The following is a 25207-nucleotide window of genomic DNA, read 5'->3' as shown; positions in this document are numbered from 1 at the left end:
AATAACTCAACACACAGCCATTAATGTCTAAACCGTTGGAAACAAAAGTGAGTACACCCCTAAGTGGAAATGTCCAAATTGGGCCCAAAGTGTAAACATTTTGTGTGCTCACCATTATTTTCCAGCACTGCCTTAACCCACTTGGACATGGAGTTCACAGGTTGCCACTGGAGTCCTTTTCCACTCCTCCATGATGACAACATGGAGCTGGTGGATGTTAGAGACCTTGCACTCCCCCACCTTTCATTTGAGGATGCCCCACAGATGCTCAATAGGGTTTAGGTCTGGAGACATGCTTGGACAGTCCATCACCTTTACCCTCAGCTTCTTTAGCAAGGAAGTGGTCTTCTTGGAGGTGTGTTTGGGGTTATTATCATGTTGGAATACTGCCCTGCGGCCCAGTCTCCGAAGGGAGGGAATCATGCTCTGCTTCAGTATGTCACAGTACATATTGGCATTCATGGTTCCCTCAATGAACTGTAGCTTCCCAGTGCCGGCAGCACTGATGCAGGCCCAGACCATGACACTCCCACCACCATGCTTGACTGTAGGCAAGACACACTTGTCTTTGTACTCCTCACCTGGTTGCTGCCACACATGCTTGACACCATCTGAACCAAATAAGTTTATCTTGGTCTCATCGGACCACAGGACATGTCCTTAGTCTGCTTGTCTTCAGCAAACTGTTTGCGGACTTTCTTGTGCATCATCATTAGAAGAGGCTTCCTTCTGGGATGACAGTTATGCAGACCAATTTGATGCAGTGTGCGGCGTATGGTCTGAGCAATGACAGACTGACCCCACACCCCTTCAACCTCTGCAGAAATGCTGACAGCACTCATACGTCTATTTCCCAAAGACAACCTCTGGATATGACGCTGAGCACGTGCACTCAACTTCTTTGGTCGACCATGGCGAGGCCTGTTCTGAGTGGAACCTGTCCTGTGAAACCGCTGTATGGTCTTGCCCACCGTGCTGCAGCTCAGTTTCAGGGTCTTGGCAATCTTCTTATAGCCTAGGCCATCTTTATATAGAGCAACAATTCTTTTTTTCAGATCCTCAAAGAGTTCTTTGCCATGAGGTGCCATGTTGAACTTTCAGTGACCAGTATGAGAGAGTGTGAGAGCGATAACCCCAACTTTAACACACCTGCTCCCCATTCACACCTGAGACCTTGTAACACTAACGAGTCACATGACACCGGGGAGAGAAAATGGCTAATTGGGTCCAATTTGGACTTTTCTACTTAGGATTGTACTCACTTATGTTGCCAACGGTTTAGACATTAATGGCTGTGTGTTGTGTTATTTTGAGGGGACAGCAAATTTACACTGTTATACAGGCTGTACACTCACTACGTTACATTGTAGCAAAGTGTAATTTCTTCAGTGTTGTCACATTAAAAGATATTATAAAATATTTACAAAAATGTGAGGGGTGTACTCACTTTTGTGGGATACTGAATATATATATATATATATATATATATATATATATATATATATATACATACATACAGGGAGTGCAGAATTATTAGGCAAGTTGTATTTTTGAGGATTAATTTTATTATTGAACAACAACCATGTTCTCATTGAACCCAAAAAACTCATTAATATCAAAGCTGAATAGTCTTGGAAGTAGTTTTTAGTTTGTTTTTAGTTATAGCTATTTTAGGGGGATATCTGTGTGTGCAGGTGACTATTACTGTGCATAATTATTAGGCAACTTAACAAAAAACAAATATATACCCATTTCAATGATTTATTTTTACCAGTGAAACCAATATAACATCTCAACATTCACAAATATACATTTCTGACATTCAAAAACAAAACAAAAACAAATCAGTGACCAATATAGCCACCTTTCTTTGCAAGGACACTCAAAAGCCTGCCATCCATGGATTCTGTCAGTGTTTTGATCTGTTCACCATCAACATTGCGTGCAGCAGCAACCACAGCCTCCCAGACACTGTTCAGAGAGGTGTACTGTTTTCCCTCCTTGTAAATCTCACATTTGATGATGGACCACAGGTTCTCAATGGGGTTCAGATCAGGTGAACAAGGAGGCCATGTCATTAGATTTTCTTCTTTTATACCCTTTCTTGCCAGCCACGCTGTGGAGTACTTGGACGCGTGTGATGGAGCATTGTCCTGCATAAAAATCATGTTTTTCTTGAAGGATGCAGACTTCTTCCTGTACCACTGCTTAAAGAAGGTGTCTTCCAGAAACTGGCAGTAGGACTGGGAGTTGAGCTTGACTCCATCCTCAACCCGAAAAGGCCCCACAAGCTCATCTTTGATGATACCAGCCCAAACCAGTACTCCACCTCCACCTTGCTGGCGTCTGAGTCGGACTGGAGCTCTCTGCCCTTTACCAATCCAGCCACGGGCCCATCCATCTGGCCCATCAAGACTCACTCTCATTTCATCAGTCCATAAAACCTTAGAAAAATCAGTCTTGAGATATTTCTTGGCCCAGTCTTGACGTTTCAGCTTGTGTGTCTTGTTCAGTGGTGGTCGTCTTTCAGCCTTTCTTACCTTGGCCATGTCTCTGAGTATTGCACACCTTGTGCTTTTGGGCACTCCAGTGATGTTGCAGCTCTGAAATATGGCCAAACTGGTGGCAAGTGGCATCTTGGCAGCTGCACGCTTGACTTTTCTCAGTTCATGGGCAGTTATTTTGCGCCTTGGTTTTTCCACACGCTTCTTGCGACCCTGTTGACTATTTTGAATGAAATGCTTGATTGTTCGATGATCATGCTTCAGAAGCTTTGCAATTTTAAGAGTGCTGCATCCCTCTGCAAGATATCTCACTATTTTTTACTTTTCTGAGCCTGTCAAGTCCTTCTTTTGACCCATTTTGCCAAAGGAAAGGAAGTTGCCTAATAATTATGCACACCTGATATAGGGTGTTGATGTCATTAGACCACACCCTTTCTCATTACAGAGATGCACATCACCTAATATGCTTAATTGGTAGTAGGCTTTCGAGCCTATACAGCTTGGAGTAAGACAACATGCATAAAGAGGATGATGTGGTCAAAATACTAATTTGCCTAATAATTCTGCACTCCCTACTCCAAGCTGTATAGGCTCGAAAGCCTACTACCAATTAAGCATATTAGGTGATGTGCATCTCTGTAATGAGAAAGGGTGTGGTCTAATGACATCAACACCCTATATCAGGTGTGCATAATTATTAGGCAACTTCCTTTCCTTTGGCAAAATGGGTCAAAAGAAGGACTTGACAGGCTCAGAAAAGTCAAAAATAGTAAGATATCTTGCAGAGGGATGCAGCACTCTTAAAATTGCAAAGCTTCTGAAGCATGATCATCGAACAATCAAGCATTTCATTCAAAATAGTCAACAGGGTCGCAAGAAGCGTGTGGAAAAACCAAGGCGCAAAATAACTGCCCATGAACTGAGAAAAGTCAAGCGTGCAGCTGCCAAGATGCCACTTGCCACCAGTTTGGCCATATTTCAGAGCTGCAACATCACTGGAGTGCCCAAAAGCACAAGGTGTGCAATACTCAGAGACATGGCCAAGGTAAGAAAGGCTTAAAGACGACCACCACTGAACAAGACACACAAGCTGAAACGTCAAGACTAGGCCAAGAAATATCTCAAGACTGATTTTTCTAAGGTTTTATGGACTGATGAAATGAGAGTGAGTCTTGATGGGCCAGATGGATGGGCCCGTGGCTGGATTGGTAAAGGGCAGAGAGCTCCAGTCCGACTCAGACGCCAGCAAGGTGGAGGTGGAGTACTGGTTTGGGCTGGTATCATCAAAGATGAGCTTGTGGGGCCTTTTCGGGTTGAGGATGGAGTCAAGCTCAACTCCCAGTTTCTGGAAGACACCTTCTTCAAGCAGTGGTACAGGAAGAAGTCTGCATCCTTCAAGAAAAACGTGATTTTCATGCAGGACAATGCTCCATCACACGCGTCCAAGTACTCCACAGCGTGGCTGGCAAGAAAGGGTATAAAAGAAGAAAATCTAATGACATGGCCTCCTTGTTCACCTGATCTGAACCCCATTGAGAACCTGTGGTCCATCATCAAATGTGAGATTTACAAGGAGGGAAAACAGTACACCTCTCTGAACAGTGTCTGGGAGGCTGTGGTTGCAGCTGCACGCAATGTTGATGGTGAACAGATCAAAACACTGACAGAATCCATGGATGGCAGGCTTTTGAGTGTCCTTGCAAAGAAAGGTGGCTATATTGGTCACTGATTTGTTTTTGTTTTGTTTTTGAATGTCAGAAATGTATATTTGTGAATGTTGAGATGTTATATTGGTTTCACTGGTAAAAATAAATAATTAAAATGGGTATATATTTGTTTTTTGTTAAGTTGCCTAATAATTATGCACAGTAATAGTCACCTGCACACACAGATATCCCCCTAAAATAGCTATAACTAAAAACAAACTAAAAACTACTTCCAAAACTATTCAGCATTGATATTAATGAGTTTTTTGGGTTCATTGAGAACATGGTTGTTGTTCAATAATAAAATTAATCCTCAAAAATACAACTTGCCTAATAATTCTGCACTCCCTGTATATATATTACTGTTGTGGATGAAAATTCACGCACACACATTTTACACTCACACCCACTTACACACATACATACACACATTTACACACACAGTTACACATTTTCACACACACACAGTTACACATTTACACACACAAACACATTTTACACACACATACCCACTTACACACATTTACACACACACACACACACACATTTTACACATACATTTACACACACAAATATTTACACACACATTTTACACACACACACACACACACATTTACACACACACACACACACACATACACATTTACACACACACACAAACATTCACACACACAGACATGTACATGCACACAAACACCTTTATACACACAAATGCACATATTCATAAAAACATTTAGAGAAGGGCACTATCTCCCAGTCTGCTCTGTACTATGAGCCCTGCTTTAGTTAGTCATTCATTCTCATATACCATAATGTCTACAACACAATTTGCCATTTATTCAGCCTTTATTCCCCTCTTGTGTTTTTTTTATTCTACTTAATTTCATGTTTTAACTTGATTTAGCCTGGCCAGCTGACCCCCCCCCCCCCCCGTTTCCCACTTATTTTAATTAATTAATTTATACTGTCTGTCTGTAACTCTGCCATCCCCAGTTCTTTTTTAACCTCTTATCTGCGCAGCATTGATTATCATTTGCCCCATCTATCTTGTTTTCTGCCTATGCTAGCCTACCTCCAGACAGACAGCCCCAAATTATCAATACAGGCAGATTTTTATTCTGCCTGACTGGCTGACTGCCTCCCCACCCCACATTTCCCATTCTCTTTCTCAAAAATACCCATATACTCCCCCCAGTTTGATTTCCTCTCTACTTTACTTAAAGGGACATGAAAGCCAATTTTTTTCTTTTGTGATTTAGAAAGAGCATGTAATTTTAAACAACTTTCTAATTTACTTCTATTATCTAATTTGCTTCATTCTCCTGATATCACTTGCTGAAAAGCATATCTAGATATGCTCAGTAGCTGCTGATTGGTTGCTGCACCTAGAGGCCTTGTGTGATTGGCTCACACATGTGCATTGCTATTTCTTCAACAAAAGATATCTAAAGAATTGAGCAAATTAGATAATAGAAGTAAATTGGAAAGTTGTTTAAAATTGCATGCCCTATCTGAATGATGAAAGTTTAATTATGACTAGACTGTCCCTTTAACTGTGCTGTTCTGATCTCTGTCTCTGACTGTTATGGCCAGGGCAGGCTTGGAAGTTGGCTTTAGCTATACATAGATATGTGCAACAGTGCAAGTGCACTGCAGTGCATTATGCATATTAATTACAGCAGCATGTCATGGTATTGGTATGATGATGATGGAAAAAAAATAATACAGCAGGACTATCACTGCCATGCCACCTAACTCTCACTTCCAATGCTAAGTTCCATCAAGTATCGGACTGTCTGAGTGGGCATCACTCACGCTCATGTGCATCACGTGGCTCAAAATGTGTCAGTCACGAGCCGAGGGGCCCCAGCATTCAACACACGTGACATTTCCCTCTCAGAGTGCCTTGGTTCAGCTGGCAGCCTGGTTTCCTCCACTCTCCTCCCACGTTTCCAGTCCACCACCGCGCCTCCACCACATCACTGTCTTACTCAGTGTTTCACATCCTCCACATGTATATAGGGATAGATAGGGACCGGGTGAAGTACATAGTACGCAAGTGAGCTTCACGATCATGCCCTCCCCTGCCCATGCCATGAATGATCTGATCATATGATGTTGTATGCAACTTAAGTTAAGTTTGAATATGCATGCTAAGAGCCTAAGAGCTCTGGTGCTCAGTAGCGCCGCACCCGCAAGCTGTGTGTCACAACGACTCAGTCCTCTGAAGTCAGTGTGTGCCGAGTACCTGTGCTGGCCCAGGCTATGCGCAAATAATTTTTTCACTCACCTGCTGCTGGCAGTTAGGCAGCCACAGATCCGGCGCCACCCCCTGCTGGGGTAACCGAAGGCGGCTGCATATGCTAATTTCTAAGCCCTTGAGGGGCGCCTCTTAGCTCAGGGCATTTTGACAGTTTTTCACCACTAGAGGGTGGTAGTTCATGTTTTTCATATAGATAACACTGCGCTCACGCACGTGGAGTTCCTAGGAGCCCACACTGATTGGCTAAAATGCAAGTCTGTCAAAATAACTAAAATAAGGGGCAGTTTGCAGAGGCTTAGATACAAAATAATCACAGAGGTAAAAAGTGTATTAATATAACTTTGTTGGTTATGTAAAACTAGAGAATTGGTAATAAAGGGATTATCTATCTTTTCAAACAATAAATATTCTGGTGTAGTCTGTCCCTTTAAATGTTGTAAAGGCAGTAAACATCTCGTCAAGTACAATATGATATTCTCTACTTAAAATATAATAAGGGATCCACCCTCAGAGAACGACTCGACCGACAGGTAGCAGACTACCTCATCTTAACTGCAGATATTGACACTCTGAGGAGCGATGAACCCCTTGACTACTGGGTGTGCAGGCTTGACCTGTGGCCTGAGCTATCCCAATTTGCAATAGAACTTCTGGCCTGCCCCGCTTCAAGTGTCCTGTCAGAAAGGACCTTCAGTGCAGCAGGAGCTATTGTCACTGAGAAGAGAAGTCGCCTAGGTCAAAAAAGTCTAGATTACCTCACCTTTATTAAGATGAATGAGGGATGGATCCCGAAGGGACTGACAGTGGGCGATACATTCGACTTAAAAAGGCCTGATGAGATGAGCTGCCTTGGGCTAAAAATGGTCCACACACTGCTGTATTTTATCTCTGAATGCCGGATGACTTGCGTCACTTATTCGCCACCAACTAGGGTTCAAGCCGCAATGTTTTAGGGCACTTTCTGCCTGGGAAACAAACACCAATTTTTCTGGCCGCTGCTACAGCAGCGGCTGCAACAATACCTGATTTTTCAGCCATGTGTACATGCCTAATTTTTCTGGCCTCTGGTGCTGCACTGTGGCTTCAAAAACCAAACCAAAAAAAAGGCACATAACAAGGATTAAACTGATATGAATAGTACTACTTAACACACCACTCCTATCTGGTGGCACATTAGATTGCACGCGCAGTGCCCCAAATTTGAAGTAGGAGGACCGACCAAGAATCTTTTTCCATCTCCCGGTTCCTAAAATCGATGCCATATACAAGTCCCCTGATAGGGGACGTAACAGGGATTAAACTGATAAGAATAGAACTACTTAACACACCACTCCTATCTGGTGGCACATTAGATTGCATGCACAGTGCCCCAAATTTGAAGTAGGAGGACCGACCAAGCATCTTTTTCCATCTCCCGGTTCCTAAAATCAATGCCATATACACGTCCCCTGATAGGGGACGTAACAGGGATTAAACTGATAGGAATAGAACTACTTAATACACCACTCCTATCTGGTGGCACATTAGATTGCACGCGCAGTGCCCCAAATTTGAAGTAGGAGGACCGACCAAGCATCTTTTTCCATCTCCCGGTTCCTAAAATCGATGCCATATACACGTCCCCTGATAGGGGACGTAACAGGGATTAAACTGATAGGAATAGTACTACTTAAAACACCTTATAATAACGCAGAGAGAGGCAACGCAGAGAGAGGAGTCTGAAGAAGAGGAGTCAGAGGAGGAAGGTGGCTTTGAGGAGGTGGAAGACCAAACACAGCAGGCGTCCCAGGGGGCTTGTTGTCACCTTTCGAGGACCCTTGGTGTTGTACGTGGCTGGGTGGAGGAAGAGACCTTCAATGACATAGTGAGGACAAGGAACGGGACATGGCTAGCTTGGTATCCAACCTTGTGCAAATGGGGAGTTTGCGGTTGTTTGCGGTGCGTTAAAGGGACAGTCTAGGCCAAAATAAGCTTTCATGATTCAGATAGAGCATGTAATTTTAAACAATTTTCCAATTTACTTTTATCACCAATTTTGCTTTGTTCTCTTGGTATTCTTAGTTGAAAGCTTAACCTAGGAGGTTCATATGCTAATTTCTTAGACCTTGAAGCCCACCTCTTTCAGATTGCATTTTAACAGTTTTTCACCACTAGAGGGTGTTAGTTCACGTATTTCATATAGGTAACACTGTGCTCGTGCACGAGAAGTTATCTGGGAGCAGGCACTGATTGGCTAGACTGCAAGTCTATCAAAAGAACTGAAAAAAGGGGCAGTTTGCAGAGGCTTAGATACAAGATAATCACATAGGTTAAAAGTATATTATTATAAATGTGTTAGTTATGCAAAACTGGGAAATGGGTAATAAAGGGATTATCTATCTTTTAAAACAATAAAAATTCTGGTGTAGACTGTCCCTTTAAACGGGGAGTTTGGTCTGTCACTGTGAAGCGGGCGTAACCCTTACACTACCTGATCGATACAACATCATACCTGATGTTTTAAAGCACGTTATTCCAAACAATTTAGGAATGTTAGGTGATTTATGCCCTTTATGGCTTAAAAACAGACTCTGCATCAACTATGTAATTTTCCATGGGAGTTTTGCCATGGATCCCCCTCCGGCATGCCACAGTCCAGGTGTTAGTCCCCTTGAAACAACTTTTCCATCACTATTGTGGCCAGAAAGAGTCCCTGTGGGTTTTAAAGTTTGCCTGCCTATTGAAGTCTATGGCGGTTTGCCCGGTTCGCCCGTTCGCGAACAGTTGTGGAAGTTCACGTTCGACGTTCGCGAACCCAAATTTTTATGTTCGCGACATCACTAATCTTTGAGCCCTTATAACTTTTTTTGGCAATATTTTTATAAATATTTTTATCAGATAGTGTTATTATGAGTAACTGTACTTTTGATGTGTTTTGTGACAATTTTTTGTTTAGCAAAACATTTAACCAGAGCTCTGAGGACGCACTATCCCGACAAGCGTTAATAATTGTGCTCAAGTGATCTTATTTACTTTCAACTTCTAATACAAGCGAAAAACCAAATGTGCGCAAGCTCCCGCTATAAACCCCTTTTAGTTTGCTCACAACATTTAGCGTGCCACTCGTAATCTAGCCCTAAATAGGTCCTGGGGAGAACACTATAACATGCAAAGAGAAGTGTACCTATCTCTATTCTAGGCTATATTATTACAGGGGCGGAACTACTATTGATGCAGCAAGTGCTGGGCACCAGGGCCCAAGAGCTGGAGGGGGCCCATAATAGCCAACCTATACATAGGCATATGCAGAATGTGTACACTCCTAATGCAGGAGAGCTTTTATTAGTGCAAGTAGCAGGTCCATCTATCTATCTATCTATCTATCTATTTATCTATCCTCAAAATCATTACACAGAACAGAATGTATTGTATTACTTTTTACTAATCTGCACCAGGGCCCTCTGTTGAGTTGGTCCGCTACTGTATCATTAGATAATTTTTCAAGAAGTCTTAGTGAATTGTTGTAGGTCTCATTATCAGGAACAGGCTTGACAAATATTCTCTGCTTATATACAACGCATGCATATGCACTATATGGTCAAAAATGTGGGTCAATTTATTAATGTGCGAGCGGACATGATACAATGTAGCGTATCATGTCCGCTGCACATCGATAAATGCCTACAGCATAAGCTGTCAGCATTTATCATTGCACCAGCAGTTCTGCTAGCAGGGAGTGTCAATCAACCCAATCGTATTCGATCGTGTTGATTTCTGTCCGCGGACAGGTTATGGAGCAGCGGTCTTTAGACCTGAAGGCTCGCCGGAAACACAGTGCATCAAACTCCGTACGGGACTTGATAAATTGACCCCTATGTGGTCACCTGACCATCACACCTATATGGGCTTGTAGGATATCCCTTTCCAAAACCATGGGCATTAATATGGAGTTGGTGGTTATTTTTTAAAAGATTTAGTCTATTTACAAATTATCATTCTAGTATGTGTTGATTTAAACTTTATTTTATTTTTATATTATTGATGCTTTGCAGCGAATTGTTGACTGTTTTTGGCAAATGGAACATTCTTTAATTATTTTTTTTAAACTGAATTTTCATGGTTTTTCCTTGAGTCTCTTTTTGGTTTTAAGATGGAATCTGCAAATCATAGTTCAGGAATAAAGAATGATGTAAATAAATATAAGCTTGCACTTAGTTCAGATACATACAATTTATATTCACTTAAAGGAAGTAAAAGGTAGCTATAGAATCCATATCTAGTTGTGTAGATTTTCATAATTTAATGCAGCATGCCTGGAGAAAAGTATGCTGTAGTGGCGTCCAGTGTTGCACAGCTACAGAAGAATTTAAAATTGATTTGAAAGTAAAAATTAAACTTTCATGATTAAGACAGATCGTGAGATTTTAAGAGAATTATCAATTTACTTCTATTATCAAATTTACTTCATTCGCTTGGTATTTTGTGTAGAAAAGCATACCCAGTTAGACTTAGGTGCAGCAATGCACTACTAGGAGGTAGCGGGTTGGTGGCTACACACATATGCAGGCAAAATACATTTCACCAGTTGGATTAGTATCTTCTCCTTATTTATCACTAAAAATAAGCAAATATGCTCCATATCAATCATATATAAACCAATAGAAATATTTATAAAGCCTTCCTAGTAGCTTTGATAATGCCTCTCTTCAGCAAACTTTCATATAAGAAAGTAGATCTACATTTTCATTGTTTTTGTGCTTCAATTTTAGCGCTTTTTTATATCTTATTTTTATGCCCCAATAGATACAATTTTTGTGCTCTGTTATATATTATTTTGGCGCTCCATTATATATATTTTTTTTACTCCATCATAAATTATTATTGCGCTCCAATAACCATTATTATTATGCTTTGTTATAGATCTTTTTTGCACCTTGTAGAGCCCTTTTTTGTGTATAATTGCTTCTACAACTGGTAGAGAATAGATCTCTAACTTGCAGGAGAACTTTCAGTCCTCCACAGGAGAATATAAATTATACATTTGTAAGTAGGAGAATTATGAGGAGAACTATATGAAATACAACTAAAAAGATCCCTAATTTAACCCTTTTATTGGAGAACATGTTCTCCAAGGAGAGTGAGAACAGAGTAGGAGAATTTTACAGTCAAATTCGCCCAATTTTAGGCGCATTTTTTAAAGTGAAGGTAAACTTTGATGAATGAAAGCCCGCCAGGGGCACTTTCATTCATCAAAGTTTACAAAGCAGCCGTTTTGATTAAAAACGTACCTTTCTTTCTTTTCACAGCTACAGCAGCTTTCCCCTCCTGGAAATCCTCTCTTCACACGTCTGCAATGACTAATTTGGCTTCCTCCAATCACTGCTTTCCCCCCAGGGTAGTCATTGCCTGAGGCCATGCTGTGAGTGGAGGAAGCCGGATTAGTCATTGCTGACGTGTGAAGAGAGGATTTCCAGGAGGGGGAAGCTGCTCTGGCTTAGAAAAAACAAAGGTAAGTTTTTAATCAAAACGACTGCTTTGTAAACTTTGATGAATGAAAGTGCCCCTGTTTTTAATAGTTTTTTTAAAAAACGGACTTTTATTCATCAAAGTTTACCTTCACTTTAATAATAAATAGGAGAATTATTTCTCATGAGAACTTTTAGGAGAACATCTAGGAGAATATGAATGATAAATCGAGGCCAAAGAATACCAAGAAAACAAAACAAATTTGATAAGTAAATTGGAAAGTTGTTTAAATTTGCATGCCCTATCTGAATCATGAAAGTTTCATTTTGACTACACTGTCCCTTTAAAGGGTAACTAAAGTAAAAAAAAGTTTCATGATCCAGATAGAACATGCAATAAAAAAAAAAAACGTTAAAATATATACAGACATCCCAACCTGCAAGACTTACCCCAAGACTTACACTGTTGGAAATGTTAGACGACTACCTTTCCAATGGGGGGGTCTTGGGGGTCTATAGCTGCTTAGATGCCTGAGATACAGGCTTCTAAGCTGCATGCCCCCTGCTCCTATACTTAACATGGTGAATTTTAAATAAAGTTGCGTGGTGACGTCATCACGTCATTGTGCGTGACATCACCACGCATAATGTGAAGCCCCGCCGATGCCTGTCACTATGCAGGCCCGATCGCTGGGGTAGGTGCGGGTGGGAGCCCCCAGATTTCCCTCAAGGTGGGCCATCGTTAGCACCAGAGTTGGAAACTCTGCGACGGCTCAGAGCCGTCGTTAGCACTAAAGGGCCACTAAAGTCAAAATGTTTCATGATTCACATAGAGCATGCAATTAAAAAAACTAAAAAACGTTCCAATATACATACATTATCAAAACGGGTACATTCTTTTTATATAAACACTTACTGAGACTCCAGCTTCTGCTGCATGTGCAAAAAGACTTAGTATATACGTATATATGCATCTTGAGATTGGCTGATTGCTGTCACATGATACAAGGGGATTGGATTAACTTTCACATTTGCCAGAAAATATGGTACTGCTTATTTCAAATTAATAGTTCTATTTTATAGTCTTTTTATTGTGTGTTTGTCAATTATTCAATTCTGCTGCATTTAGTGGTCCTTTAATGACTAATCAGTGAGCAGAAATACAATATAATACACAATAATTCTGCAGACTTTGTAAAAAGGATGAGATGCTTATTTCCCTAGTACTTTTCAGTCTCCAGTTACATTGCTGGGGTTAGGAAATGTCTTTCTCACTGAAAAACCTGCGGTAGGGATCAAGGTAGCAGCTGTAAAAGGCAGAACTTGCAGGGTAGAGAGAAAAAACGTTGGCAGCTGAATTCTTTGCATATGTAACATGTGGGATCAAGACTATGCACATTAATACTAATAAAACCAATATATTTTCTTTATTAAAACTGCCCAGAGCTTACTTTTTAACAAAGAGGGGGAAAAAATGTAAAAATGTATATATCTGCTCTTCAGTTAAAGGGACATAATGTGCTAAAAGTAAATTCTGCAATGTTTTAGAGCATTGCATTATAGTTCTACTGCTTGCAAAGGGGTTAAACACATAGTTAAAGCCAGTTCCAGACCAGTAAAGCACTACTAGCTGAACACATCTGATACTCCAATGACAGGAGTCACGTGTGCAGCCACCAATCAGCAGCTAGCTCCCAGTAGTACATTACTGTTTCTAAGCCAACCTACGCATGCTTTTTCCACAAACGATACCACAATAATTAAGTATATTTCATATTAGAAAAAAATGGAAAAACATCTTAAAATGCATACTATCAGAATCTAGTTTTAATATTAAAGGGACAGTCAACACCCAAAACAACTTTATCCCATACCTTCGATCTGCCAAAGACAATGCGCCTGCACCGCATACCATTTTCAACACCTTTAACGTTATACGAGTAATCGTCCAAATCACATACGTTTTTCTAATAGAGATATGGCAGCCAAACTCCTCCCCCACCTTTACTAAATGCCAATCTCGTTCATGTATGAACCGTTGATGCATAAGTTCTGTCAGTTTTTCAAGCCGAAATCAGAAGTGCAAGCGTGAACGCGTGTTAAGAATTCAGCCGAGGATTTGATTCTAATTGGCTGATTCAATTAAACTGAAACCTACTACAGCACGGTGGGGGGAGTTTGGCTGCCATATCTCTATTAGAAAAATGTATGTGCTTTGGACGATTACTCGTATAACACTAGAGGTGTTGAAAATGGGATGCGGTGCAGGCGCATCGTCTTTTGCGGATTGAAGGTATGGGATAAAGTTGTTTCGGGTGTTGACTGTCCCTTTAACGTTGATGCTCATTTAGATCAATTATAGTGTCACCATAAATTGGTACCTTTGTATTCTTGAATAGTTTTTAAAACAAAATGGTTAACAAAGTGTGCTAATGATTAATCTGTTTTCCTTCTTTTTTTCAAGTTATTCCGTCAGTTCCTGTATGCCAGATACATGGAAATCCTTATGTTGGCTCAAATATCACACTGAGCTGCAAGTCATCCTCTGGTAAGCCAGACCCAAGCTATACCTGGACACGGACATCGCCAACTACTCAGTATTATTTTTCCCCTGCTCAAGGTGAGTGACTTTTATAAAATATACTCAAAATATTAACCAGCATCTGTATATAGTGGTGTGCATGACTAAGGGTCACTGCATAGACCCAAATCAATCATAAAAAGTCCAGTCAGGCAGAACTTCTTTAAGTTCAAAATCTTCTTTATTGAGAAGACTATGATCGAGTAATTTGAAGGATAGACTGGTAAGGGATGTTTGTAGGTGGTACACCCTCCAGTAAATGAGGGTATTTGACTTCTAAGAACAAAAATAGTTTTTCCTGTTTGGGGTTTTAAAGTTGCAACAGCCTTATTAAAACTGACTATTTTTGTCGCCCCCGGATGATTTAGTAATTTTGGATAAGGGTTTACTTCATATGTAACACAACCTTTGCAACATAGTTAATCAAGTGTCCCTTTGGGATTATCTATATAGGAGAGACCACCAAAAGAGTAAGGGACAGGATTGTCCAACATAAGTCCAGTATAAAATGAGGGGATTTAGGAGAGCCTGTGGCAAATCATTTCCTCTCAACAGGTCATTCAATTTCACAATTAAGGTACCAAATTATAGACCATGTCCCACCTCCAAGAAGGGGAAGAAATAGGGAATTATTGTTAAAAAAGTGTGAATCATTTTGGATCTATTCTTTGGAATCTCTGCAGCCAAAGGGTATGAATAGATAGATAGATGATCATCTTTTTTGTAGGGTGAGAATGTGCATAGAGAAATGGATGATGAAGCAGTCTTTCATGTCAAACAAATATTATACATTTGTTTTTAGTGTAATGTGAAGGTTGAACCACAAGGTGGCAGTGCTTTAATAAAAAGTGTATATAATTTTTGCAATAGCAATAAAGGGTTAAAAGACAAAAGGTCAGTCACCAGGTGTATGAGTATATATAAGGAAGTATTGTGCATTTGTATTCAAACATGACTAAGGGCAAGATACCGAAACGTAGTCTTTTGTATTTGGCCTTTAACTCCTCTATAAAGGAGTGGCAAGAGTTTTATAAAATATCACCCACTCTCATTTTGCTGCGAGGAAAAAATAAACAAACAAAAAAAACCTTACTAAAATTGTGCCATAACAAAATGAATATATTAGATGATTGTTGCCTAAAATCCTATCCGTGAAATAAATATCTCAGGGGAAAAATTTGCTGCAACATTGCAACTTGAAAATTGTGGAATTCATAAAGGTTTGTAAACAAGCTTTGTCATAGCCACAAATTGCGTATTAAGCTCTATTAGCGTCTATATATCCTTGTGTGTCTCAGAACTTTTAATTTCTTGTTGCATAAATCTCTGTAAAGAATGCCAGCATCTCAAAAAACTGCTTCAACAAATTAATACGAGAAAAAAAAATCGTCTATAAAACAATCTACTCTAGCATATGCACAAAAGAAACTTTTGTTAAGAGAAAAATTAAAGAAAAAAAAAATGTTTTTTCTTATGTACCTGCAGTTCTCTTTAACCCCTTAATGACCGGACCATTTTTCAATTTTCTTACCCTTAATGACAATGGCTATTTTTACATTTCTGCAGTGTTTGTGTTTAGCTGTAATTTTCCTCTTACTCATTTACTGTACCCACACATATTATATACCATTTCTCTCGCCATTAAATGGACTTTCTAAACATACCATTATTTTCATCATATCTTATAATTTACTAAAAAAATAATAAAATATGAGGAAAAAATGGAAAAAAACACACTTTTTCAAACTTTGACCCCCAAAATATGTTACACATCTACAATCACCAAAAAACACCCATGCTAAATAGTTTCTAAATTTTGTCCTGAGTTTAGAAATACCCAATGTTTACACTTTTTTTGCAATTTATGGGGCAATAAATACAAGTAGCACTTCGCTATTTCCAAACCACTTTTTTTCAAAATTAGCACTAGTTACATTGGAAACCTGATATCTGTCAGGAATACCTGAATATCCCTTGACATGTATATATTTTTTGTTAGAAGACAACCCAAAGTATTGATCTAGGCCCATTTTGGTATATTTTATGCCACCATTTCACCGCCAAATGCGAGCAAATAAAAAAAAACTTTAAATTTTTCACAATTTTAGGTTTCTCACTGAAATTATTTACAAACAGCTTGTGCTATTATGGCAGAAATTGTTGTAAAAGCTTCTCTGGGATCCCCTTTGTTCAGAAATAGCAGACTTATATGGCTTTGGCGTTGCTTTTTGGTAATTAGAAGGCCGCTAAATGCTGCTGCGCACCACACGTTAATTATGCCCAGCAGTGAAGGGGTTAAATTAGGTAGCTTGTAGGGAGCTTGCAGGGTTAATTTTAGAGATCAGCCTCCCACCTGACACATCCCACCCCCTGATCCCTCCCAAACAGCTCTCTTCCCTCCCCCACCCCACAATTGTTCCCGCCATCTTAAGTACTGGCAGAAAGTCTGCCAGTACTAAATAAAAGTTTTTTGTTTTTTTTTAAAATAAAAATAATAAAATATTTTAGCTGTGATGGACCCCTGCCTTAGCCCCAACCTCCCTGATCCCCCCTCCAGCTCTCTAACCCTCTCCCCTACCTAATTACCGCCATCTTGGGTACTGGCAGCTGTCTGCCAGTACCTAGTTTGGCCCCAAAAATCACCCAAAAAGTATTTTTATTTTATTTTTAACTTAAAAACTATTTCTGTAGTGTAGCAGCCCCCCACAATACCCCCACCCCTCCTCCTCCCAGATCCTTTTATATTTAAAAAAAATTTTTTACCTTTTAATCCCTTTCCTCCCTCATTCATTGGTGTCAGTGTGACTAATGCGCGCACCTGCGCGCACGCACGTCCACGTGCACACTCGCCCCTCGTGCACGCGCGCGTGCGCGCACCCTCACACCGGCGGACACTGGCACCATCGCTACCGGTGCAGAGAGGGCCACAGAGTGGCTCTCTCTGCATCGGAGGCTTTTAAAGTGGTATTGCAGGATGCCTCCATATCGAGGCATCACTGCAATACCCTCAGAGCTACTGGAAGCATTTGTGATCGCTTCCAGCACTCTGTTAGACAACTGACGTACCAGGTACGTCCATTGTCATTAACTGTTAGTTTTTGCATGACGTACCTGGTACGTCAGTTGTCATTAAGGGGTTAAAGACTTATTTTATCACATTACAGAAGGCAGTTGGTAAAGCTCTGCATATTTATACTGGGTGCCGCCATTTTGGTACACACGTATTGTTGCATCCAGTGTACAGTTCACTTTCACAGATCAGTGATATCACTGGCTTTTTGGCAGCAGTACCTTGCACTTTGAATTAACTCACACAATAGAAAGCAAAACAGTTATATTTTTGTATTTTTTCCCCACAATTTAAAAGTTAGATAACAATAAAGAGGAAATGTACTGTACTCTCTATTGTTCAAGTTTAACTGAAGTGCATGATATGGCTCGTCAAGAACACAACAATATCACTGATCTGTGAATCTGTACCACTTCTGTCATATTGAACAATAATACTCAAAGGGACATTAAACAAAAAATATATTTCATCCCCTCTAATTATGGGTGTCACCATTTTGGAACTTAGGTTTTACTGCAGATATCTGAAGGGAGTTGTACATGTGCAAACACTTCAGCAGTGGAATGTGGTGAAATCTAGATTTCAACATGGTGGCACACATGACTAGAAGAATATGGGAAGTAACCTTAATACAATGCTTATAAAATGTATTCAATGTCCCTTTACATTTTTAAGTCTTAAAATTTTAAGATGGCGGTGCCCAGTGTGACGATACAGAACATATTTAACCAGCATTTGGGAAGCATTAAAATATAAGAATGGCTTTGAAAAGAGCTGCAGGCACATGAGAAAAAGCAATAGCACAGTGAGTGGCAACCCTGCTACTGTAGTTGTGTCAGTTTCATGTCCCTTTAATTAGCAAAACACAACCCCAAGACAAGATACGTCATAAAGGCAATAGAATCTTTATCCAATCAGGCTCCCAATGTACAAATCAGCCGCTTATTTCTGTCTGCCAGTTTTCCAAGATGCCTCTCGTTCTCTCTATCAAGACTACTTTTCCCTAAGAAAAAGTTTTATAGTGTGTCCCACATAGAAGTCTATGAGGAAAGGAAGTTAATGAAGCTGTGCTATAGAGCAGCAGGACCTAAGTGCTGGAGGGGGGGGTGGGGGGCTGTAATGGTTTAGACAGAGCATGCAATTTTAAACAACATTCCAATTTACTTCTATTATCTAATTTGATTTGTGCACTTGGCATCTTCTCTTTAAAAGCAAGAGCAGCAATGCACTACTGGGAGTTATCTGCTGATTGGTGGCAGCACTTATGTGCTACTTGTCATTGGCTGATGTGTTTAGCTATCTAACAGTAGTACATTGCTGCTCCTTCTACAACATTTACCAAGAGAATGAAGCAAATTTAATAACAGAAGTACATTGGAATGTTGTTTAAAATTGTATGCTCTAGCTGAATCACAAAATAAACATTTGGGGTCAGGGGCGGACTGATCAGCCAGGCAAATAGGGCCTGGGCCGAGGGCCCAGCATGTAGGGGCCCCCACAAATGGCATCTCCATGGCTCCTGGTGTGCTGCTTAAGCTGGGTCTGACAGCTACCCTATCAGTAACTAAACAGTTAAGTGTGGGTTTAGTGGGGGCCCTGGCTCCAGAGTGGGGCCTTGTGCCTGGATGTGGGGTTTGTTGCTCAGGGGGCCCTAGAGTAGCGGGGGCCCTGCTAGAGGTCTGTCACTGTCAGGGCCATGGAATGTGGGCATGGAGTGTGGGGTCTGGGCCTAGAGATTGGGTGCCCTCTCTCTCTGGCCTTTGACATTGGGGGTCCTGGCCCTGGAGGTTGGGAGGCCTGGTGGGATCAAGACAGGGAGGCTACCATGTTAATGTGCATACATTTGCATACATTAATGTCAGTGTGAGACATTCCCTACTTTTTGCCCAGGGCCCTGATCGGTCTCAGTCCGTCCTTTTTTGGGGTTCATGTCCCTTTAAGGAAATGTTGGTAGATATGATTTGTTCTGAAGAAAGCAGAAGTATTCCAACTCAAACCATTTTCCATTTTAATATAATATAAAAATATAGTCATCATGTAGAAAACAACTTTTTCAATATAAAGCAGAGGCACTTATTGATGAAAATGTAAATATATAATAACTAAGTAATGGCCAGATTACAAGTCGAACGCTAAATATCGCTTTTGTGAACGCAATATTAGTGTTCCACTGAGTAATACCAGCAAACGCACTGTGCACTGGTGTTACAAGCGGAGCACAATGCGAACGAGAGTACGCTTCCATAGGTTTCAATCGGAGGCTCGATCTCGTACCATCAGACACGGCATGAGAACTTGCGCAGCGATGGCAGCAAAGTGTAAACATATATGTATGTGTTAATATGTGTATATACACATAGATATAAATATGTATATAAGCATATACATAAATATTTACAAGGAACACACAGTTCCCATAGACAGCAATCTAAAGGATTTACTTTTTTTCTAATACCTGCAAAAACTGCTTTTTGCAGTTATTTTATTAAAATATAAAGATGCTACTATCTTTATTCTTTAATACAATACCTCACAGTTGGTTTTGGGGGCATTTTGTTGGACATTTATACAATGAACAAGAGATCTGATCTCTTGTAATTGCTGGTTATTTATTGCGCACCCACAAATGGAGAAATGTGCCCGCTTGCAGGCGCGTGATAAGTTAGTACTCCACTTGTAATCTAGCCCTACATAAGCGCCTGATAAGATGTAAATTGCTGAATGAGAATAAAAGGGATAGTAATATAAAATGTTTATTTCTGTGTAGTAAAAAACTTTGCACTATATTTTTATTATTTATTTTGCCCCCTTGTATTGTAATTTAAATTAATAAATTAAGTTTTCCAATTCTGAAAACTGACAGTGTACATAACAGACTTTACTAACCTAACCCTGCACCATATCTGTCCCTAATTGGCTATTGGGCGTCAGCAATGATAATAAGATAAGAACAGCAAACAACAGATATTTGCTAACATAATGACAGTGGTTAGCTGCATCTTCTCCAGTAACACATCCTGATTGGCTCCTCAAATTAGCCATGTGATGGGTGGAGTTTGGATAAACAATTGCAGCTAACAAGGTGAAAAATGCATTCCAGACATTTTCAATTTTACCCAGTAACCTAGATTATTGCAAGACTGCTGAAAATTATTGTAATTACAAGGGGGTCTACTTATGAAGCAGCGGATGCTGCTTACGACCCACTCCGCTTCAGTTCCGCCTGAAGCGGAAGTTAAGAAGCAGCGGTCTGAGGTGGCGGACAGCAATCAGTCCGATCGAATACGATCGGGTTGATTGATACCACCTGCTAGCGACCGATTGGCCGCAAATCTACAGGGGGCGGTATTGCACCAGCTTATGCTGTCGGCATTTATCGATGTGCGGCGGACATGATTCGTTACATCGTATCATGTCCGTCCGCACTTTAATAAATTGACCCCAAGCTATTTACACCCCATATATCAGAAAAAAAGTAATAGAATGAATAATAGCATTAAGTGTTGTGTAAATCTAAATTAGTCAACAGTTTAATTAGGAAATATTTATATTGCCATAAGTCTATATTAGCTAAAAGTGCAGAATTAAACAATTTGCAAAACATTGCAACAATTATTTACATAAAGGCCAACATATTTAAAGGTACAGTATATTGAACTCAATTTTTTTTACTTCTATTATAAAATTTTCTTTGTTGTCTAGGTACCTTTTGTATAAAATCTGGAATGTAAGCTCAGGAGTGTGCACTTGTCTGGAGAACTATATGGCAGTAGTTTTGCAAGTGTACTAGATGGCAAATTTATTTCCTGCAGTGTAGTGCTCAAGATACCTACCTAGGTATCTCTTCAACAAAGAATTCAATGTGAATAAAGCTCTGCCTGAATCACAAAATATTTTTTTATTAGTCTCATATCCCTTTAATCACATGCTATTCCTGTTAGAAAAAGTCATAATATAAAACAAAATGCATTGTGGTAATTTATAAATAAATACATTTATTTAATCTTTGTAATTAAAGAGACAGTCTATTTTAAAAAAAGATAGATAATCTCTTTATTACCCATTACCCAGTTTTGCATAACCAACACTGTTATATTAAAGGGACACTGAACCCAATTTTTTTCTTTCGTGATTCAGATAGAGCATGACATTTTAAGCAACTTTCTAATTTACTCCTGTTATCAAATTTTCTTTATTGTCTTGGTATCTTTATTTGAAATGCAAGAATGTAAGTTTAGATGCCGGCCCATTTTTGGTGAACAACCTGGGTTGTCCTTGCTGATTGGTGGATAAATTCATCCACCAATCAAAAAGTGCTGCCCAGAGTTCTGAACCAAGAAAAATGCTTAGATGTCTTCTTTTCAAATAAAGATAGCAAGAGAACAAAGAAAAATTGATAATAGGAGTAAATTAGAAAGTTGCTTAAAATTGCATGCTCTCTCTGAACCACGAAAGAAAAAATTTGGGTTCAGTGTCCCTTTAATATGCTTTTTACCTCTGTGATTACCTTGTATCTAAGCCTCTGCAGACTGCCTCCTTATTTCAATTCTTTTGATAAACTTGCATTTTAGTCAATCAGTTCTGACACATAAATAACTCCACAAGAGTGAGTACAATGTTATCTATATGGCGCACTTACTAGCGCTGTCTAGCTGAGAAAACTGAAATAAGAGGTGGCCTTCAAGGGCTTAGGAATTAGCATAAGAGCCTACCTAGGATTAGCTTTCAACAAAGAATACCAAAAGAACAAAGCAAATTTGATGATGAAAGTAAATTGGAAGTTGTTAAAAATGTCATGCCCTATCTGAATCATGAAAGTTTTTTTTTGTTTTTTTTTTTAAATATTTTTTTATTGACACAAACAAGATAAAAAAGACAATACAAGCCCACATGGGTATGCAAATAGAAGTTACACACTTAAAAGTGAACTACAAGTCTTAAACATTAGTGTGATAATTATTATCTTTTAGTTAACGCATACATGAGTTTATGTTTTCAAATGAGTGTAAAGGTGGGATGTTTCATGAGTGAATATAGGGTCTCTTTTATATGTGATGAGGAATATTATGAGCATAAGTTATCGTAGCTATACCTCTGTGTTGTAGAAAGATGGGCTAAGCAGTAGTCATGTCCCGAACTGTTCGCCCGCGAACGGTTCCCAGCGAACATAGCTTGTTCGCGTTTGCGTCTGCGGGCGAACACATGGCGATCCGCCCCTATGTGTCATCATTGAGGAAACTTTGACCCTGTATGTCACAGCCGTCTGACACATTAGAGCCAATCAACATCAGACACTCCCTCACAGACCCTCCCAGCTACTCGGAATCCGCCATTTTAGACTCATAACGACCTTGCTTTCTTAATGAGAGGACGTGTTGTGTTTTTGCTCCTGACATTAATAGGAAATACATAGCTAGGCTAGTGTATTTAGTGTCCACTACAGTCCAGAAGGACTCCACTCATCTCTGCTGCAAGGACAGCACCCCAAAAAGCCCTTTTTAGGGCTATATTTCGTGCCGTTTTTTTTCCCCTATTTTTTTTATTAGCATTTGCCTGGCTTTCAGGCTGTGTGTTTAAGGCTCACAGCATATGCTGTGACTACTGCCACCACTGATATCTCCCTAACAACATTAGTTTAAATTTAACTAACCAAAATTTTTAATTATTTTGCTAGTGTAATTTTTTTTCATTTTCTATCAGGCCTGTGTCACACAGCATATACTCTGGTTCATTGCACTGTGCCAGCCACCAGTGTTAATATCCGTTTATAACATTATTTTAAATTTAAAAAAAAAAATATATATATATATTTTGCTAGTGTAATCTAATTACATTTTCTATCAGGCCTGTGCCTGTCAGGCTCAACAGCATTAATATACCTCATTTTTTTTTCAGTCTTTTGGTTAATTGGTCCGTGCCAGGCAGCCACCACTCATATCTTCTTGACCTTAATTTAACTATAAAAAAAAAAGTTTCATTTTTTTTGATAGTGTAATCTACTATAATTTCCTATCAGGCCTGTGTGTTTTGCTGACATACAGAGCCTACTGTGTTTACTTGCTGCCCTCCCTAGTCTATGAGCCACGACTCATATGTGTTTAACCTTTTTTTAATTCCCCCCCCCATAAACATAATTTAAATCATTTTTCTAGTGTAATCTAATAGTATTTTCTATCAGGCGTGTGTGTTTATCTGACTTACAGATCCTCCTTTTTTTTTTTTTTTTTTTTTTTTTTTTTTAAATAATTTTTATTGAGGCAAATAAGGTTATGACATACAGACATAATAAAAAACAAAATAGCATCACAAAATAAGTGAGACTGTAACATAAATAGTACTGATTTCCAGCATAAAAATAGAAGATGCAAAAACAATCGGTTGTAAAGTCATAGAGTCCCAAATCAAATGAAAGCCTCGTAATTTTTTGTTTTATAATGCTTTTCCAACAGCTATTGAACTGCTACCTATAAATTTAAACATAGTCAGATAGGATTTCAAATTTAAACTGTCTGTATATAAATAAGACTTGGTTAGCAACATACATAGAATCAAAAAAATGTTTCATGAATACTCACTCTAGGGCTTATTCTCTTTCACAAAATGTCATGAATCCCAAATATTCAATATATTGTTACACATAAATAATCAGGAATGAAATAGAATCCACAAGATTGCTATCAGTATATGATTCTGTTTGCGGTATTTAACAAGGAAAACCGCGCAAACCACTGGGACTAATTACAAATCCCAGAGTTTAGAGGTGGGCGGGGGGGGATACAACCATAGGACTTTGTAAATGGACTCTATGAGTCTATGAGTGAATGGCTTGTATGGGCAATTATAATGGGCATATGTGATAATAAAACTCAATAGATACATCACCCTTAGGCTCATAATAAACACATTATAGAATATAAAATATTGCTATTAATCAGGTATTATATTGAGAGTGAAAAGTGAAAATAGTGGGCATGGCTGTTCCACAAACTCATAGTCTTAAATTATGCTGTCTAGACATGGGCCCTATGTCCAAACTGCAGGCAAAACCCTCATATGTATAGATGTGTAATTCTACTTAGCCTCCCCGAGCTACTTAGATAATACTATTAATGCCAGTTAAGTTAGGAAGATGTTCTGAGCCAAAGAATTTCAAGCTAAACGGTGGTTTAATCTAGAAGATTGACGCCAAAAGAGTGACCAATTTCCCCTGGTTGTGAATTATTGTTGGAGAAAAACAAATCTAATCAGTAAGTTATGGGAATAGTTTCCATCCACAGTGTCAGATCCTCTATTGTGTCTAACTCTATAATCTTCGCATAACATTTGAAACATGAAGTGGGGAAGTATACCAACATCTATAAGACAACACCTAAAAGTATGGCTATAATAAGACTAATATGTGGCATATCATATAGACTTAATGATAACTTTAAACAGACATTGTGGAGTAGTACATTTATAAGCAAATAATGCTACATATTCAGGAGTTATTTTTGAAAGCATAATAAATCTTAGCAGTCAAAGTATTAAGAATGACTTCCTTGGTTCACCCTGGTATAGGATAATAACAAAGTGCCTCACATCTCTATTCTATATAAATCTGCCTTAGCTCACTCAAATAAGTTAGGGATCTCAAAGT

General features: G+C 39.3%; 1 protein-coding gene across 1 annotated transcript in view; it reads left to right on the top strand.

Annotated features, from left to right (window-relative positions):
• Positions 1-25207, top strand: part of ESAM (endothelial cell adhesion molecule) — a 304262-nt gene that overhangs the window by 238204 nt on the left and 40851 nt on the right. Inside the window, exon 4 of the mRNA XM_053690483.1 lies at positions 14382-14537. Coding sequence (XP_053546458.1) covers positions 14382-14537 — 156 coding nt within the window. The remainder of the gene's footprint in view (positions 1-14381; positions 14538-25207) is intronic.

This window comes from Bombina bombina, chromosome 8 (genome assembly GCF_027579735.1).
Source record: "Bombina bombina isolate aBomBom1 chromosome 8, aBomBom1.pri, whole genome shotgun sequence".
NCBI classification, from domain to species: Eukaryota; Metazoa; Chordata; class Amphibia; order Anura; family Bombinatoridae; genus Bombina; species Bombina bombina.
Note: the sequence above shows the minus strand (reverse complement) of the source record. Positions and strands in the feature narration are given on the sequence as shown.